Source organism: Carcharhinus amblyrhynchos, chromosome 9 (genome assembly GCF_965287045.1).
Source record: "Carcharhinus amblyrhynchos chromosome 9, sCarAmb.v2.hapA, whole genome shotgun sequence".
NCBI classification, from domain to species: domain Eukaryota; kingdom Metazoa; phylum Chordata; class Chondrichthyes; order Carcharhiniformes; family Carcharhinidae; genus Carcharhinus; species Carcharhinus amblyrhynchos.
The window spans coordinates 47,691,155-47,709,939 of record NC_137332.1 but is presented as its reverse complement, the minus strand read 5'-3'; the positions used below and the strand labels follow the sequence as shown (position 1 = coordinate 47,709,939).

The following is an 18,785-nucleotide window of genomic DNA, read 5'->3' as shown; positions in this document are numbered from 1 at the left end:
CCCTTAACTGGATCATGACAGCAATTTCAAAATTTAAGTGCAAATTTGCACTGATTTAGCATATCATGTAGTATGGATTTAACTAATAATTTATTGTCTAAACATTCTCAATAATTTTTAAAACCTGGTTAAAGGTACTATTAAAAATACTGAGTATTAAAATACAAGACATTAGAGAAACATGTCAAGAAAAATAAGTAAAAAGTCTGACAACACCAGGTTTTAGTCCAACCGACTTATTTGATAGTAAACGCACAAGCTTTCGGGTTAGTCCCTTCGTCAGGTGACTAACCCGAAAGCTTGTGCGTTTACTATCAAATAAGTCAGTTGGACTAAAACCTGGTGTTGTCAGACTTTTTACTGTGTTTACCCCAGTCCAACGCCGGCACATCCACATCAAGAAAAATAAGTGACAGAGTCTCAATGCTTCCTTACTTTCCTCAGGCAGAGGTGGAAGATTTCAGGCTGTATTTTAAGTTTAAACATTTACTTGGTGCCATGCCTGAGATAAAGAACACTGTATCATCAATTGATGGGTTAGGTATTATGACTGAATTTCTGGCAGTTGTGTGGGGGTGGCACATTAGCTAGATGGTTTGGCATTAGAGGAGGAGGAGACTGGAAGAAATTCTTGTTACATAGGTAATCACTTTAAAAAAATTTGTGGGGAGTTCACAATTCTAGTAACAGAACAATGTCTTCTAAACAGCTAGAAAAAATAAAAGCAATGTTTGTGCAGTAACCAAGAACACATTAGGCTTTAAATTTCCAAAAGTTCCATTGCTCATGAAGAAGTTTTCATTTGTTAACAAATGTTGAAAGGCAAAGTAGATAATGAACCAAGCAAAAGAGGGATAATGAAAAAAAATGTATGTTAGGTGACTTTTACAAGCATTTCTTCAATGATGTCACTGCATCACATTCCCATCTACTACAGATCATGATGCAAGATGAACCACTGTGGTATGCAAGAGTAGGGTAGGATAACACCCTCCATCTTCTCTCCCTCCCTCCCTATGGTGAAGTTCTCTGATTAGTCTTTCCCAAGACAACAATACCAAGCTCTGGAGTTCAGTATGGAATCAAGCATAAATACCCACGCCAATATTTAAGTTTCCATTTTCTCTGAAAAATTTTAACCATGTTTCAATTATTATCATTTACAAAGACTAAGCAAAATTAACTGATCCTTCAGTTCAAGCAATATAAGATTAATAGTGCAAAAATACTTTGGCTTAAATTTCAAGCTTACCTCTTTCAGCGCTTTTAGTAATCGAGGTCGTTTTTCTTCTACATTTTCCCTTGATTGTTGCTTAAGTTTTCGCAACAAAGCTGTGACTAAACACAATGCACAAAATAAATTACAGCAGCTCAATTAATCAAAATTAAATTTCTCCGAAACTTCGCTCAGTTTCTTCTGTTGTAACTTTGTAATGTTGTGGGGAAGAGAATTGATACAGTACCCCAATTTAAACCAGGCATGTCCAACCTTTTCTGATGGGATGGGAAGGCACATAAAATTTTCTTCTAACTTAATTGGTCAAAATGCAAATTTCAGTAGTAATATTCAGCACATTAAATGTGAATTTTTGAAAAAGCTGAGGTGTGAAAGAAACACCATACAAAAAAGTAAAGTCAAGGCAATAAATGAGAGTGCACGTGCCAGAGAACGTGTGCCTGTGAGAGCGAGTACGTGTGTGCATGAGTGTAAGTGCTGGTTGTCAGAGTGAGGGTAAATGAGGACCATGTGATTGGGTGAGAGCCACATTTGAACATATACACACAAGTTAAAAACCAGCTTGTGATATGATGAGCAGTTTTATAGCATCTTTCAAATCAAAGTCTTTTGTAATTCTAACAATGCTTAGCAGGTGAATAGAGGCCACGATTCTGGACTGTGGCTGTCTATTGGCTAAGGCTGATTTACAACATCTCACACAACCACCATTTGTCAAACTCCACATACCAATTACATGCTCAAACCATGTTAAGAACTGACTATTTCAGCCAGTTAAACATCAGTGGAGTACAAATAAATGCTTTAATTCCCATCAGTCACTGATAGCTGCCAACTGCTACATAAGACAGTGAAAATGATAAAGTTGTTGCACCTGTTGTGCCAGATCAAAAATCCTTTGACTAACAGTTTGAGAATAGTAAGAAGTCTCAACACCAGGTTAAAATCCAACAGGTCTATTTAGCAGCACAAGCCACTAGCTTTCAGAGTGCTGCCCTTTCATCAGATGGGTGAGAGTCCCATGAAGGGGGAGTACTCCGAAAGCCAGTGGCTTGTGCTGCCAAATAAACCTGTTGGACTTTAACATGGTGATGGGAGACCTCTTATTGTGTTTACCCCAGTCCAATGCCAGCATCTCCACATTGTGAATTGTGGACCAGTTTGGCAAACCGTGCTGTAGCTGTTCAACTGAACATTCAACTATTCTTTGGGGAAGTTCCCCAAAGAACTTCCTCAAAGAATAGCTGAATGTTCTGTCCAAAATAAACTTGCATCTAAAGTGCTAACTCACTATAAAAGTAATAACTTATCAAATAAGCTTGATAATGGCTTCTTAATAGTGAATATAGAATCTGGCAAAACTACTCTGGTTCACCCAGCAGCTAAACACAACCCACTTTAAGTGACCGCAATTGTTTGACAAATCATTTTTTGTGGGTACAGCAGTGAGAAATGAAGGATGAAGATTGCTCAGTGGGATACACTTTGCTCAGTGCACTGTGTCAGTGGCTTTCACTGGAATATGGGCTGGTAACTGCACAATTACACTGACTACTTCAGAAAACGGGCAAATTGAGTTGACATCAACATACCTGCTACAGATTGTCGGAACAGTACATCAATAAATTCTCTCCAAAAGATTACTCTTTCAGCAGATTGACTACATCAAAGCGGCCTCAAAATTATATAGGGAGCAGCGTCTTGACTGAAGGGCTGTGGGCCCAATGTCCTGTGTTGTAATTTTTCTAAGGTTCCAAGTGTGGACAAAATGAATAAAAATAAAACTTGGTTTACTCCAAATTTAAATTGAAATAAAAAAGTATTGCCTTACTCATTTGTCGGTCTCCATAGCTGATGGCTTCTGCCAGCGGGCTCCATCCCTGAGCATTTTTCACCTTTACTACAGCATTGTGAGCTAGAAGTAAATGGGCACACTCTGCAATCAAAAAACGTACAGATAGTTGAATCAGTCAGCTGTAATACACAATACATTTTTGCATAACCAGCTCCAACTTCACTTTAAGTGGTCAGAATGTAACAGCTGTTTTATTATATTCAGTTAACATAATAGGAATCACCAGCAAATGGATTTTATTCATCAAGCTTGCTTAAAATGAGTAATAAATGCTCTGTCATTACTTAGCAGCTTTGAAGCATCAGTGAGTGTCTTTGGTGAAAGCAATAAAAACCATGAGTTGAAGAAAATGAGAATTAGCATTCAAGCTGGGAACGTCAATCAAATGTTTAGTTGGTAAAGGCAGTACAAAACTGTCAAAGAAGAGGAAAGGTTTAGATTTAAATCTCCAAGTTAACTCTTAGTTGGGATACAAATAAACGTACGTAGCATAATTGGCTTCATTACACTTGGATCAGGAAATCAGAATTATGCCCGTATGGCCAAAATAGGTAGTGATGGCCTCACAGTTGAGTGCTTGGGCAAAATGGACTTCTCCGCACTCTCAAAGAACATTTCCATGGGCAAGGTGGAATGGTATTCCACACCCCACTCTTAAGATGTTTTCTTCTAAGTGCAAAGCAAAATAAATAAAAATCGCAGGAAAGGTGACTGAATTTCTTGGCATTTTTGTTAATATTGCAAGAGAGCTCCCATGGCATGATTCACAGTAAGTCCAAGGATAAACTGTTCAAAAGAAAAACCTGAACTTTATACTATATAAAATCTCACAATGCACTATTTTACTAGTAAAATGGAGTCATGTTTAAATATGCCGCTTCCTTTCAAAGGTATAGTCTAATGATGAAGTAAACAGAACATGATCAAGTAACTTAAATTGTTTAGTTGAGGCAAGATTTCAAGCTCCAGCATGAAATCACAACCTGTTTTTACTCTGCATACTTTCAAGCATGAGATTGGAGAACCGCTTCAGTAAAAACAATTACACAAACCACAACACCAAAGCAAAAAAAAGACATGAATCAAGTGCACATTATTTAACATTTTGCTTTTAGTCTTGGTACAATTGCATTTTTTTAAAGATGTTCCTTATTACCTCCGTGATCACACTCCTATTACCACACAAAATACAGGGAATTTCAGACCGTGAATACATAAGACTATGATCAGATACTGGGACAAGTGGATCAGTTTTATTAGATACATTTTTATAAGCAAACCATTTTCTAAGCCCACAATACAGAAAAATTTAAACTTAGAGCCCCTACAGTACAGAAAGAGGCCCATTGAGTCTGCACCGATCACAATCCCATCCAGGCCCTGCCCCCACATCCCTACATATTTATCCACTAATCCCTCTAATCTACACATCTCAAGACAATTTTTAGCATGACCAAATCAACCTAACCAGCACATCTTTGGACTATACATTAGCTATACATGTATTTTATTCTTCATATGAAATTTCCATAAGTATCTTTTATAAAAAATTACATTACCTTAGTTATTGAACACGCTTTAGAATGGCTCTCTTCTGTTCATTTAAAAAAGGACTTGTTTCATTTGTAATATATTCAAAACAAATGAAAAATGGAACTTGCACTGAAGTATATTTCAAGTTTTCAGACATCCCAAATGAATTTTATTATGTATTATGTACAGTTGATATGGAATCACTGCTATTGGATGAAATTTACACAAAGCATAGTCTTACAACAGCAAGATGCACAATCAGTTCATCTGTTGTAGTGGTGTTGGTTTCGAACTAGTTTTGGCTTAGACACAGAATTTCTCTGCAGTTTCAGTGATGCCACTTTGGCTACACCCAAGCAGAAGACAGAATCTTGATCTAAAATCTCATCTGAAAGGTGGAACCTTCAACAATACAATACTCAGTATTACAGTGGAAAATTATCCCAGGCTACGTGCTAGAGTAGTCAAACACCCAACCACCTAATAATGATGACAAATGGAGAATGAGCACAATCTAGATTGGAAGTGAAGGAATTAACCAAAGGCCAGGACATGCACAAACTATGCAACTGTCTACTGATTAGAACTTAAATCCTTCAAACCCACAAAGCCCCTTCTTGTGATGGGAGCTGGAGGTGCCAAAATTAGTTGCTTATATACTTCAAAAAATATAACACTTTGCTGGTCTGTGGTTGCCGATGTTTACTTTAAATTTCCATCAGCGGCCCAATTGGGCTTCAGATTTACACAGGCAGGCCTTTGCTAACCCCACAGACCCGAGTGTGTTTCAGAATGGTTCAGCGTCTGCAGGGTTAGATTGTATTTAATGAGGAAATTCTCCAAGATTCTAAAAAAAAATTTTGGTACGAATTAAATGACAACTGGTCAGTTTGATTTAAGCATCAACCAACTGTAAAAACAAATTTGAAATCATACCAATTTGAAGCTGAAACTTTATTCATCTTGCATATAAGGTACTTACAACCGTGCAAATTTTGAACTAAATAAAGTTTGCTCTTGTACATATATACTTCATTGCCATGCAGCTGAAAATACATTTACAGCAAAAGTTTAAACTGAACTTATTAAATGGCAAGTATATAAACATAATTTTATAATTAGCAGCTAAATCAAAAACCAGAAACTATTATACACAAGAAGCCAATAGTGCAGCAAATTCAGAGAATTCAAAATAATCTCAGAATTAATTTTTGTGCCATCACTTGGGCAAAAGATCAATTTTTAGGCTTTTAACATTTTCACGGCTCTTCCATTTCATATGTTTACAAATGAAGATGTTTAAACACTAATAGAAAATGGTAATATAATGCATTTATTAAAAAGCACAAAAATCAGTAATTCTATTGTACACAAAATTAAGCCGTTGTATTCTGTTAAAAGCGATGTAGTCTGCACTGAAAGGTTTGATCTTGGGATATATTGCCAAGCAGTTTTCCAGTAACCAAAACAAAGAAAATAGATTTTGGGAGGGGCAGTGTTAGGCAGTAACTACAATTTCGTAAACAACAATGACACATTGAGGAAGTTCATACGGAGTGCAAATACAGAGACAGATTAGATAGCTTTCAAGACCTGGTTTTAGTCTGTACGTCATAGAAACCCAACAGTGCAGAAAGAGGCCATTCAGCCCATCAAGTCTGCACCGACCACGATCCCACCTAGGCCCTATCCCCGTATCCCTACATATTTACCCATTAATACCTCTAAGCTACACTCAGGGCGTTAAGGGGCAAATTAGCACGGCCAATCAACCTAACCCGCACGTCTTTGGATTGTGATGGGAAACCCACGCAGACACAGGGAGAATGTGCAAATTCCACACGGAGTGACCCAAGCCAGGAATCAAACCTGAATCCCTGGAGCTGTGAAGCAGCAGTGCTAACCACTGTGCTACCGTGCTGTTTTTATATAAAATTTTGCAAATTTATATAAAAACTGAGAAGCATGACGAATAAATTGCAGACAGTTCTGCTGCTCATTCCTTCAGTTATTTAAAATTAATAAAGTTAAAAGCAATTAAATATCAGTAACAAGGCCCATTCTGCAAGGGCAATGATCAGATAGCCTTTTAATGCTATCAAAATGTATCCTCAATCTATTTCCATTGGTAAAAGCAATTTCAGAAACTGTATAAAACAGATCACAAGAGTAATTCAACTGGTCACTATTACTTTCGAAGACCCGTGGCGGTGGTGGTGGTGAAGGGAGACCTGAGGAATTTCTACAGTATTGATAATTTCACATTTAATGTCAGTTTCTGTGCAAAACGATTACACAAGAATGCTACGGAAGGGACCTCAAAGTACAATATTGAAAATTACAAAAAAAGGTACAAGCTGAATATCCTGCTCTTCTAAACAAAACTGGAATTTTTAGGCCTTATTAGTACAGCATGAGGATGTTGTTTTGAACTTGGGTCAAAAGGTTTTTCAAGATCCACCTCCAATAACGATGGCTATATCTAACTAGCACCTGCACCTATTTACAACTCAGGCATTCCTCTATCCTTTTGCTCTTATTTTCCCTAGTCCAAGAAAGTTTTCTAATATTCTGGATCCTAAATACACTGCATGCTGTGATGTGTATACAGGTTCTAAATGTGCACCCACGTGCAACCAGAAGTATGGGAAAGGAGAATTCTGGATATTTTGACTAGATCCTGGTCACAGGTATTATTATCATGACCCAACTTCAGGATGGTATTTCGTTTTGGGAAATGCAATTTAATTGCCTCCTTATATTCAAAAGAATTAATTTGAAATTTCTTTAAAAATCTCATCTAGTTTGTTTTTTGAAGCTAAACCATTGGCAATTGCTCATCTCATGAAGGCATCAACACGTGAAGAAGAAACGTATGGAAGTTGATTAGAAAGCAATAATGATTAATCTGTTTATTTTTCTGAAATGTCAACTCTTGGAGCACAGGCCAATGCTGTTTGCCCTCCTTACCTCAACTAAAGTATGCAACATTCTGAAGAGTTCATATAGCTGGTTAAACATTAGGCATCCAAACCTGGACTTCATTCCCAACATACGTCCTCATTAAAACACTGTCCAGCAGAGGCAACTGGATATCCATCAGAAACCAGATATCTGGCTGGATATATTGTCTACAAAAGGTCAAAATTAACTATAGGACCTATTATCAGTTAATGTAGCACAGTCCAGGAAATGAACTGGAGTATCTGGCTGTTCACAGATTTTCTCAACCGAAGTATTGAGAAAGATTAAGCCTTTATACTTCATACAAATTTGGCATCAATAAAACACTACACCCTGACAAATACTGGATAAGGTGACGAAATCACAGAAATTTTCCACATCAAACAAAACAGGCATACAATAAAGTTAGGAGGAACAAGTTCTGTAAGCACACCAGGAAGTTAAAAAAAAGAAAGATTAAATGGAAGTTGATATGAACACGTATGAGGTTATGCACATTGGAGACAAGACAGACAAATTAGAACATTTTCTTGTTGTCAAGAAGCCAAGGAACAAAGATTTCAGCGCACAGGCACAGATCATTAAAATCCAGTGTGCAGGTATAAGGCAGCTAATAGAATGTTGGCCTTTAGTTTTGGAATACAAATGGGAGAAAAGTTATGCTTCAGCTCTACTGTTAGAGACCAGGTAAGAAACTCCAAGGTATAATATGAAGTTAGCCCAGGCCCTAACTTTTTTCTTTGATTTTGGCATTAGGGTGAGCATAAGGTGTTTTGCACAAGGTATGATCCAATGACCCATCCAGAAGCTTTTAATAAAACAAAAATTTAAGTACACAGAATATAACAAAAGAATTAACATAATTTTTACCAAGTAAAATACACAAACAAAGCACAATTTTTAACAGCTGTCCATCTCTATAGTTCCAAGGTAAGCAGTCTCCTCAGACAAATCATATTTCAGAAACAATTAGCAGCAAAAAAAAAAGATATGCTCACATGAACGCCAGATTTCCAGCCTTTTAACCCCTCAGCCTCTGTCCTTTCAGGGAGAAAAATACCAATTTATTCAATCTCTTCTCATAGCTAATGCCCTTCATACCAGGCAACATCCTGGTTAAACCATTTTTGTACTCTCTCCAAAGCCACCACGTCCTTCTGGTAGTTATCACTTTATTATTTTGAACACCGCTATCAAACCCTCATCAATTGTCTCAGTTCAAGAGAGCACAGCCTTGTTCTCTTTTCTGTTTTCTATATGTGTTTTAAAAAAAATAAACAATCCTTGTGAACTCAGGTAATTTAAAAATTGGGAACGGACCTTCCAACCCCTCAAGCCTATTCTACTAGTCAGTTTAGCTTTATTTATCCATATTCTTTGCTACCCAAACCTAAATTTGGATTCCAGAAGGACAACTGCCTTCTGGAGTCTTATTCAGCAGATTCCAGAAAAGGATTCCAGCAGAACCTGAGTAATAAACACAGGCTCTGGCAGATCCCAGTCTTCAGACTTCAGAGAGAAAGGCCTTCACTCTGCAGTTTCCAAGCAGCAACTAACTTAATTTTTCTGTGCAATCTTAGCTTTACCCAATCACGTGACTTCACTTGTCAATCAACCAGATGAAACTCTACTCCGCAAAGAAACAGGGGAAAACACTATAATGGCAGAAGCCTACATTAGTCCCAATTAAAACAAACATTGTAGCAATTACACTGCTGCAGTAACAAAAGGATGTCAGGTACAGACAGGACAGCACTGATCAAACAAACTGCTAAAACAGATCCTGCACAAGAAATATGGCCGAAATATATTTCTTAAAGGCACAGTATCCCCACAGTATAAAGCCATAATTGGAACCCTTCAGGAATATTACATTCAGTTTTGGGCACTATATCTAGTGAAGGATGTACACAATTTACATGTGACTTGGCCCTTTCAAGTCAAAGAACAGATTGCATAAACTTGGGTTTGGAAGGTTGAGGGATAATCAAAGTATTTGAAATGATAAATGGATTCAATAGAGTACATACATAGAATTCAATTTCTGTAGCACAGGAACCCGGAAAAGGGAACAGTTTTAAAATTACAGTAAGACTATTCAGAAGAGAATATTTTAAACAGTGGCTAGTGGGAATGCAGAATTCTTTCCCTAAAAGGATATGGATATTGGGTCCAATGAAATCTTCAAGATGAAGATTGCGTTTTTTTAAAAATTAGGTTTGGGCAGCAAAGAATATGGATAAATAAACCTAGACTGAATAGTAGAACAGGCTTGACGGGCTTCAAGGTCCATTCCCAATTTTTAAATTACCTGAGTTCAGAAGGAACGTGATAAAAATCACATATAGAAAACAGAAAAGACAACAAGACTGTGCTCTCCTTAACTGAGAGGATTGAAGAGGGGTGTTCAAAATAATAGAGTTAACTACCAAAAGGACGTGGTGGCTTTGGACAGAGTACAAAAATGGTTTAACCAGGATGTTGCCTGATATGAAGAGCATTAACTATGAGGAGAGATTGAATAAACTGGGATTGTTCTCCCTGGAAGGACAGAGGCTGAGGGGCAACCTGACAGAAGTTTTTAAAATTATGAGCATAGATACAATGAACAGTTTTCCCCAGAACAGAAATAACAATTACAAGGGGGCACAAATTCAAGATTGGTGGGGGAGAGGGTTTCAGTGGAGATGTGTGGGAGTCTGGAATGCATTGCCAAGTAAGGTGGAATGTTCTGCCACTATTGGCAGCTAATACATTCTAGATGATGCTGGAAACTTAAGGTTCATGTGGGGAAAGTAGTAAAACTACAAGGAAGCAAGAAGTGGATGTAAAATTTGCATCCAAGAAGGGTGCAAATTAACTGCAAGTCAGATAAAGCTGAAGCATTTCTTCTGTGTAAAAATTATGAATGCTTTTAAAACAATTTTCTATTCTCACACGTGCATAAAAAATTTATGCTCAAGTCTTGAGTAGTGTGCACTCCAGGAGAAAGGTTATTTTATACATTAATTGATTATTATTGAAATGTTCCTTTGGTCTGCCCAGTTAGCTTTCATCAATAAAATATATAATGCAAAAGAAAATATGCCAATAGTTTACTGAAAGACTATGTAACAAAAACATATTTAAAAAATTCTAAACAATGAAATTTGTAATAAGGAACTACGCCAAAATCAAGCCAATGTTTTTGTTTTAAGTTGATCAATACCAATTTCAAATGGGATATCACACTTCCCTCAAACTATATTACAGATCACATCATACTTCACGTATTTGTATGAACAACATTGCAGATCAATGATACTCAGTAACATTTTGCTGAGAAGTGCCTCAACAACCTCCTTGGAAATAATCTGCAAAATGATGGCAAGTAAATGTATGTCCATTTTTATCCAGGAAAACATGGTGAAGCAAGGCCAAAAGAGGGAAACAGACAGCAAAATTAACCATGATTATGAGCACTGTTTAAGTTGCAAAATATACGCAGTTCTTTAGCGTGACCATTTTCACTGTCCGTGAAAAAAAGGATTTTTGAAACTTGTCTTGCATTATTCTTTGGGAAAAGACAAAGTGAATAAACTGCTGCGTGACCTGTCACCGCTTCATTAGAAGTGAAGAAAGAGTGTAGACAGGCACAGGGGAGAAGACAAAGTGCACTGCAATGTAGTACATGAAGGAAGATCCAAAAGGATTTTACATTACAGAAGCATCAATGTAGACCGTGCGTCTTGGTCTCTATAGGGCTCGTCCAAAATGCAAAATTTTAAAAAACCTATTTCTACCTCAGATACAAGTCCTTCTGAGAAAAATAGAAAGGCTGGAGGTATACGAGTGAAATCAGCATCTATAGAAAAAGAGAAGCTAAGATTCTGCTTGTAACCAAAATTGGAAAAGCTAAAGATGAACAATTATTTAAAAATGGTGTCAGAACAAAAGGAGAGGGCGCAGTAAAAAAAATGAAAGGAAGCATTGGTGGGGTGACTTTCAACTTGCTTTAAAAGGAAATACAGCTAAATAGTTGAGATGACCTCCTGCTCATTGCAGAGGCAATATGTTGGTGAACCGGCTTCTTTGCCAAACACTCCCTTCTGTTGGAGGATGGGAGGAGTACATCATCTGTTTCTAGTTCCACTATTCCATGGGTGACAGCATATATTTAAATGATTTTTATAGCCAGCTATATGGCCAAACTTGTGCTTTATCTGTGAATCTCAACAAGCACTCAATGCCCAGATTTCTTCAATAAACAAAATTATTAGTTTATAATACCAGACTTAAAGTTAAAAACAAAGTTCATTAACAATAGTATGAAAAATGAAAGTGTAATAATTACTGAAAATACTCTAACCTTCGCATATGAAAAATTAAATAAGAGAATCATGCTAAAAAAAAATCAATGTCTGAAGGGAAAGGGACAGGTGATGGAATCTGTGTTATACAGTCATTCTCTCAACACTGGTCTGCAAAACAATCAATGACTCTTACACTACTCTGCAGGTGAGCTTCACAGAAAACTTGTCCATTAATTTCAGAACATACAGCGGTTTCAGAGCAATATTTTGCTTTGACTGTGTCTGGAGCTTCAGGAGCTAGTGCGTTTATTACCCAAATTGATCCTTCTTGTTCGCAACATACTGAACTTGCTGTTTTCTACCTCTTCACATTTTGTAATAATTTTTCCTTTGGACAATATTTAGTCTGACTATAATAAAGGTTCCTTAAGTCTTCAATTTTAACCTCACTTCTTTTCAGAAGATCCTAATGATACTGGGTGGATCTGTAAGTACAGGGATGACCAATATAGGTGCGGGGAAAGAGAAGAGAGCAGATGGAACGACAAGTGGAGATGAAGTCACAATACAGTATTGTCAGAGCAATCTGCATCTTTAGCCTACTTTTCTCCTCTTTGTGTTTTCTGCATGCATCCTATTTTTACCAGCTTCTCTGGTTTCAGTTTTAGACTATCCACCTCACATTGCTTCAGGCATTCACATCTTTGTGGCTTCACTTACCAGTATACCCTTAATTTATTTTGGCTTTTTTCCCATTATTTTGTACAATGATCATTAGAGCAATGAAAACTCTATTTTCCTTTTAAAACAGACCATAAGTTGTACAAGCAAAAATTGCCATTTTCCCCTCCCTTTTGCTCCAAATCCATTCCAAACTTTATTGATTTTTCACCTTACAGTTCTGATAGAAGGTCGCAGAGTATCTTCAGTTCTCTGCACAGATGCTAACTTGACCTGATGAATGTCTCTAACATTTTCTACTTTAATGTTTCAATGCAACTCTGCTCAATTCAAGCCTCCTCTCCTCCAAGCTAATTTCCGCCATGTCCTAGATAGGCACTATCGGTACTAGATGGCAGTTCCACATACTTTGAGGATACAGCTCTACTCCAGCTTTGAAACTGATCTCAGACAACTAAATCCCAGTTGTACTTCGGAACTTGTATCAAACACAAGTGCTCTCCATTGCTTATATTTGTTATGTTTGTCTAGTGTTAAATAATTTGCTTGGAGGGCAATTTATGTTCAAACAGAACTTCTGAAATAATAAAAGCACCTAAAAGATACTTCACACGAGTCAAAAAAAAAAACAAAATGACATCCAGCCACAGGATGAGATACAAGGTCAAGATGATCAAAAGCTTGTTTAAAAGGTAGGTTTTAAGGAAAGTCTTAGAACAAAAGCAAAGTGAAAAAAATGGACAGAGTTTGCGGTTCAGATAACAGGAATAGCCAGCAATGGCTGAGTGACTAAAATTGGGGGTGCTAGGGGCCGGTTTTTTAAAAAAGTTTATTCTTTCAAAGGTGTGGACGACGGCAGCATTTATTGTTCATTCCTAATTGCCCTCGAGGTGGTGGTGGTGAGCATCCTGGCCAGTGTTTCCATCCACGTGACATGAATTTTGTTATAAGTACCATAAAGATAATGTGCGAATGCACACCAACAACAGAAATGAAAAGGTGCATTTTCAAAAATTATTTCCAGAGATGCTACCACAGCAAGCAGAATTATAAACTCTGAAGTCACTGACACAATAATACAATAATTCATAAATTAACTTCAAAATTGAATTCAGTAAGTCTACTATGGTGGCACTGGAATTCAGAACCTCTCGGTTCAGCATCATAACCAGCAAAGTTGTCTTGTGGCACAGGGGAACAACCCTGTCTCTGAGCTAGAAGTGTCTGGTTCAATACCCATTCCAGAGCTTGACCATCATTATGTGGATTATAATGCTGCCTAACAGGTTGAGTATCCAACTGCAAATCCTTCCAATACATGGCAAGAAGAGGAAAAATTCTCGATCAGCCAGGTGATGGAAAGAACGTTGGAGCCTCCATCATTCCCATCCATAACTCCAAACGACAAGATGCATGTTAACAGCTCTAACTCAGTGATATGTTGCAGATCACTACAACCACTATTCAATTCAATTTTGTCATTGTATAATGCATAAAAACAAAAAAAAAAATGAGCAGGCTCCCAAAATACAAAAATCAAATGCAGTAGTAATTATAAAATAGTACCAATAGTCATTAAATGTATACATGCATATTGCACAATACCCATTACGAGGGAATTTGTTACATTACCATTCAAGAGAAAGGCTTGTTGGTTTTTATATTTCAGCTTGTATTTCACAAAAGTTAAACAGGTAAAGAGGGCTCAAGACCTCTTTCAATTTGACATGCACTATATAACAGTTAAGGAGGCTTGCTTTTTGAATTAGAAAATATACAAAAAGCTAACTTTAATTTCTCAGCCTAGCGTTTTCTTTACGTAAAGCTGCTATTATCTGTGAAGAAAATAGTTCAGTAAGTTCTTCAGATAAACTGAATCAGACATGGATATGTGTCTGACAATTTGAGGAGCAGTTGCTCTTAACTGGAGGGTGAAGTTCACATATCCTTGTAAATTAGGGTAATGGAGAAGAGGGAAAACAACATTCAAGAACTGGGGAAGAGAATCTGTGGTGAACAGCGATGAAGAAAAAAATGACTGCTGAGGTAGCCTTTGGGGATGCTGTGGTATTTATTTCAGATCTTTTAAGACTAAAAATTTGTGAAGTTTGAAGTGAGAAACTAATACATAATTTTTTTAAAAAAGTGAAGTCTCATGAATACAGAAGTGAACTGGGGAGACGTAACATTTTTCAAAAATGTCCTAGGATATAACTTCACAATTGCCTATGCATAATCATTTGGAAATCTGGGCTAGGAATCAAAAACTTGTGTGAACTCCATAGAAATATTACAAAATATATTGTATTTTGTATCTGGATATATTTGGGATCAATCTTTAACAATTCTGCAAAACCAGCTGTAACAAAATAACTCGATCAGTGGTATTGGCTGGCCCAAAATTCTTACCAACTCTTAACGACTCTTTTCAACTTGCTTCCCGATGCTACCTCCTTCCCAACTCATCACTTTCCTCTCTGACCCTTCTAATCACAGATTTCTCCCTTGATCATCCCGTTTGTTGCCTCCTTACTCAACACACTTGCTGTGGGAGAGCTTGAGGAGAGAAGGGGCATTGTGCATGAGGGTTGGCAAACCAGGTCATAGGAAAAACGAGTGCTGACGTTGCTTTGGACTCCAGGAACACGAGTGAATTTTTGCTGTTAATTCCACCTGATAATTTCCTGTCATGGAGGAGTCTACAAGCTTGTTGCTCAGCAAATAGATTTGCAACATAGCTTTGCTGTCAAGTTTGTGCAAAGGCCCCCAAAATCTTACAGGGTGGAGCTCAGGTATATTGTTGGGCCAGAACAAAGCTATATTTGAATTTAATTACTTATCCCTGACCTTTTAATATTTACTATAGGCACTAAACATCCAACAAGGTTAGGTATTCCATTTCAAAGCAATATGACGACGAGGAAATAAACCTCAAAACGTTACTTAACTCCAGCTGTATGACTCAAACATTGTACCAGGAAGCTCCTGGTAATACTGCACAAGGGAGATTTGGCTGGCTCGTTACATAAACATTGGAATATTACAACAGAAAGCAGCCAATATGCTTGCAAAACGTGACATCAATTAAAGCCCTGTACCTGTCTAGTAGCTTACTAACACAACAGATTCCAGGAAATAGTGTTACATCATGTGTAACTGAAGTTCTGGGAAACATGCAAATAATTAAAACTGCCTCAACTAAATCAATAGTATTAAAAAGAATTGGAATTGGTCACTTTGCAGGTGTATGATCCAAATAAACTTTTTTGTTAAGACTCAAAAAAGAACCACCACAAACTTTTACAACAAACTGTGCACCAGACTGTGTAGATCTAATAAAATTCAGATCCCCAAGATTAATAAAGATATATTGTCTCAGTGCATTGAAAACTGATGACTGACTTAACCGTTCACATAATAACAGTTCGTATGATTAAAACTTGAGGTATGAGAAAAACAGCAACATTTCACTATAGTATCTAGATGATAACGAACAGCTGATTTCTGGACAGCATTAAGCTCCAGAAGTAGAATTTCTTTTCACTTTAATAGATGATCTTTTTAAAACTCTATGGATTTAGGGTGTGGGGAAAAGGGAAAAGGTGTCTAGTTGAGAAAAAGACAGCCAATATTAAGATTAAAGAGGAACTTGGGATACAAAATGTGATTCATCGTGTTTCACATTTCATAATTTGGACAAAAAAAGCAATCATTCCTGTTTTAATCTGCATAAAGTATCCAAGGTACTAACTAATACATATTACAAGGTATTAAGAGAAGATGCTACTCATATTTTGCCATACATGAACCAAAAACTATTTTAGACAAACAGTTCTACAGACATCTTTCAATTAACATATTCAAAGTTTCAGTTTCTAGAGGAGCTTTAAAAACTGCCAACCATATAAAATTGACAGCAATTATTAGAGTTCAAACAATGCGCTAATTCCATTCTGACATAAGAAGTACTGTTCAGCTTTTTTTTAAAAACTGAAACATTTTACATCTATGTTGTGAACAAAATGTAAAATGTACCAATCAGATCATGTAGCAATGACCTAATTTATCTTGTTACAATACACCATTCACAACAAAACTGTTTCAATTCAAGAAGCAACATTGTTTTTAGCATTTAAGGTGTGGCACAATCAGGTTCTGATCAAGCTCACAGCTGATGAAAAACATTACCATGCTGTCCTTCTTTGTATTGAGAAACTGCTTCCTGACGCAAATCCTGCCATAACATGTATTAATTTCTTGAGTACATTTAAATTAGGCAACATGCACAAATACTGCTAAAAACACAACACCATTATTCTTCCAGGGTCTTACTCAGTTGGTTGGAAGAAGTTCGTGCAATCCAGAGTGCAAAATTTCTTTGCCGTCTTGTACAATACAACAACTATAAGCATCTCAGTCACCTAACAAACTAGTACAATGAAGGATTCCAAGTACATATTTCTCATAGTCTCATTAAAAAAATGAAGGTAGAAATGCTCAACTGGGGAATAGCTAATTTTGGTGATTTAATAAGGCTCTGTCAAAGGATATTGCACTAATGCAAAAACGGAGAGCATTCAGGGAGGTGACAGTTCAGATGCAAAGTATACTATTTTGAAGGGAAAAAAGTAGAACTTTCAAAAAACAGTATGTCTGTAATAAGCTCATCAAGGCCAGTCCTGCAGCTTAAAACAAAAGAATGGCCATATCTGCAGCTTACAATGCTCTGAAACTACATAACCCTCGGTCAAGGCTGAGAGTACAGGTTTTAAACTCCCACCACTTGTCTCTCATTGGGCAAGCTCCCCATGGCTCAATAAAGAAATTCCATGAAGCCTATAAGGAGATCAATTAATGATGCTCCAGGTCTTTTATGACCACTAGTACAGCATCCTAGAGGATAAAGAAAAAGGTTAGCAGGCAACGTTAAACTGAAACCCAAAATATTTTATGAGCATATAAACACACAAGTCCAGAGATGTGCAGGTTAATGGGCCGACTATGCTAAATTGCCCCTTAGTGTCCCAAAATGCGTAGGTTAGCTGGAGTAACCACTGTAAATGTAATTGGGGCGGGTGGTAAAAATGCTCTTGTTGCTGAGTTGGTATCAACAGCAGTGTCACTGGATGTAAGAGCAGTGCCTGAGGACTATAAGGTTTCAAATGTTATACAATTATTCAAAAAGGGAGAGGGGGATAAACTAGGAAACTATAGGCCAGTCAGCCTAATGGTTATCAGGGATTAATCTGAGACCTAACATGGATGTGTTCAAAGCAAATCAACTCTGACAAAGGTGCCAGAATTCTTTGAATAGCAGAGTTGGTTCAGCAAGGTAAAGTAGATGTGTATATAGGCTTTCAGACAGCATTGACCAAGTGATGGTAGGCTTATTAAGAAACTGGAAGCCCATGGTAACAAGGGGACAGGGGTCATTATGGATATTGAATTGGTTTTGTGACAATGAGCAAAGGATGGTGCATACTGAGAGATGATTTACAGTGGTTTTCTTCGAGTGTCAGCTTTGGTGCCATTTTAAATTTCAAACAATCTAGGCTTGGATGCAGGAAGTAGCATAATAATGTTTGCAGATTGGAATCTTGATAAAGGAATATATAATGATGAAAAGGTATAGGCTTTAGGATGACAAACAGGATGGGGAAAAAAACGGGCAGAAACATGGCAGGTGAAGTTCAATGCAGAAGTGTAAAACGATGTACTTTGGGAGGACTAATAGAGAAAACAGTATACTTAAAATTGTACCATTTATAGTGCAGAGGCCCTCCGATATCCATATATATGATCCTTGAACATAACAGGGCAAGTCGATAAATTGGTTTACAAAGCAGAGGATTAGAATACAAAAGCAGAGATTATGTAAGCACTCTACTCATCCTTGGCTGGCCCTCAGCTGGAGTACTGTGCACAATTCTGGGTGCCACACTTCAAAGATCTGAGAAAGAGTTTAAGGATTTATTTTTCTCTATTCTTCTATATGATGTGGGCATTGGTATAAGGCCAGCATTTGTTACCCACCCCTAATTAAGTGGCTTCCTAAGCCATTTCAACTGAGTGGTTAGCTAGGCCATTTCAGAAGGCAAAGGTCAGGCATATTGCTGTGGTCTACAGTTACATGCAAACCAAACATTCACTAATAAGTGAGCCAGATAGGTTTTTAAACAACAATCAGCAAGTGTTTTATGGTCATGAGACCAGCTTTTAAGTT

General features: G+C 37.2%; 1 protein-coding gene across 1 annotated transcript in view; it reads right to left on the bottom strand.

Moving 5' to 3' along the window:
* The window catches only part of ankrd13c (ankyrin repeat domain 13C), a 95,933-nt gene that overhangs the window by 45,456 nt on the left and 31,692 nt on the right, over nt 1-18,785 (bottom strand). Inside the window, exons 3-4 of the mRNA XM_080195568.1 lie at nt 3,069-3,173; nt 1,253-1,338 (exon numbers count right to left, since the gene is read on the bottom strand). Of these exons, the coding sequence (XP_080051694.1) occupies nt 1,253-1,338; nt 3,069-3,173 (191 nt within the window). The remainder of the gene's footprint in view (nt 1-1,252; nt 1,339-3,068; nt 3,174-18,785) is intronic.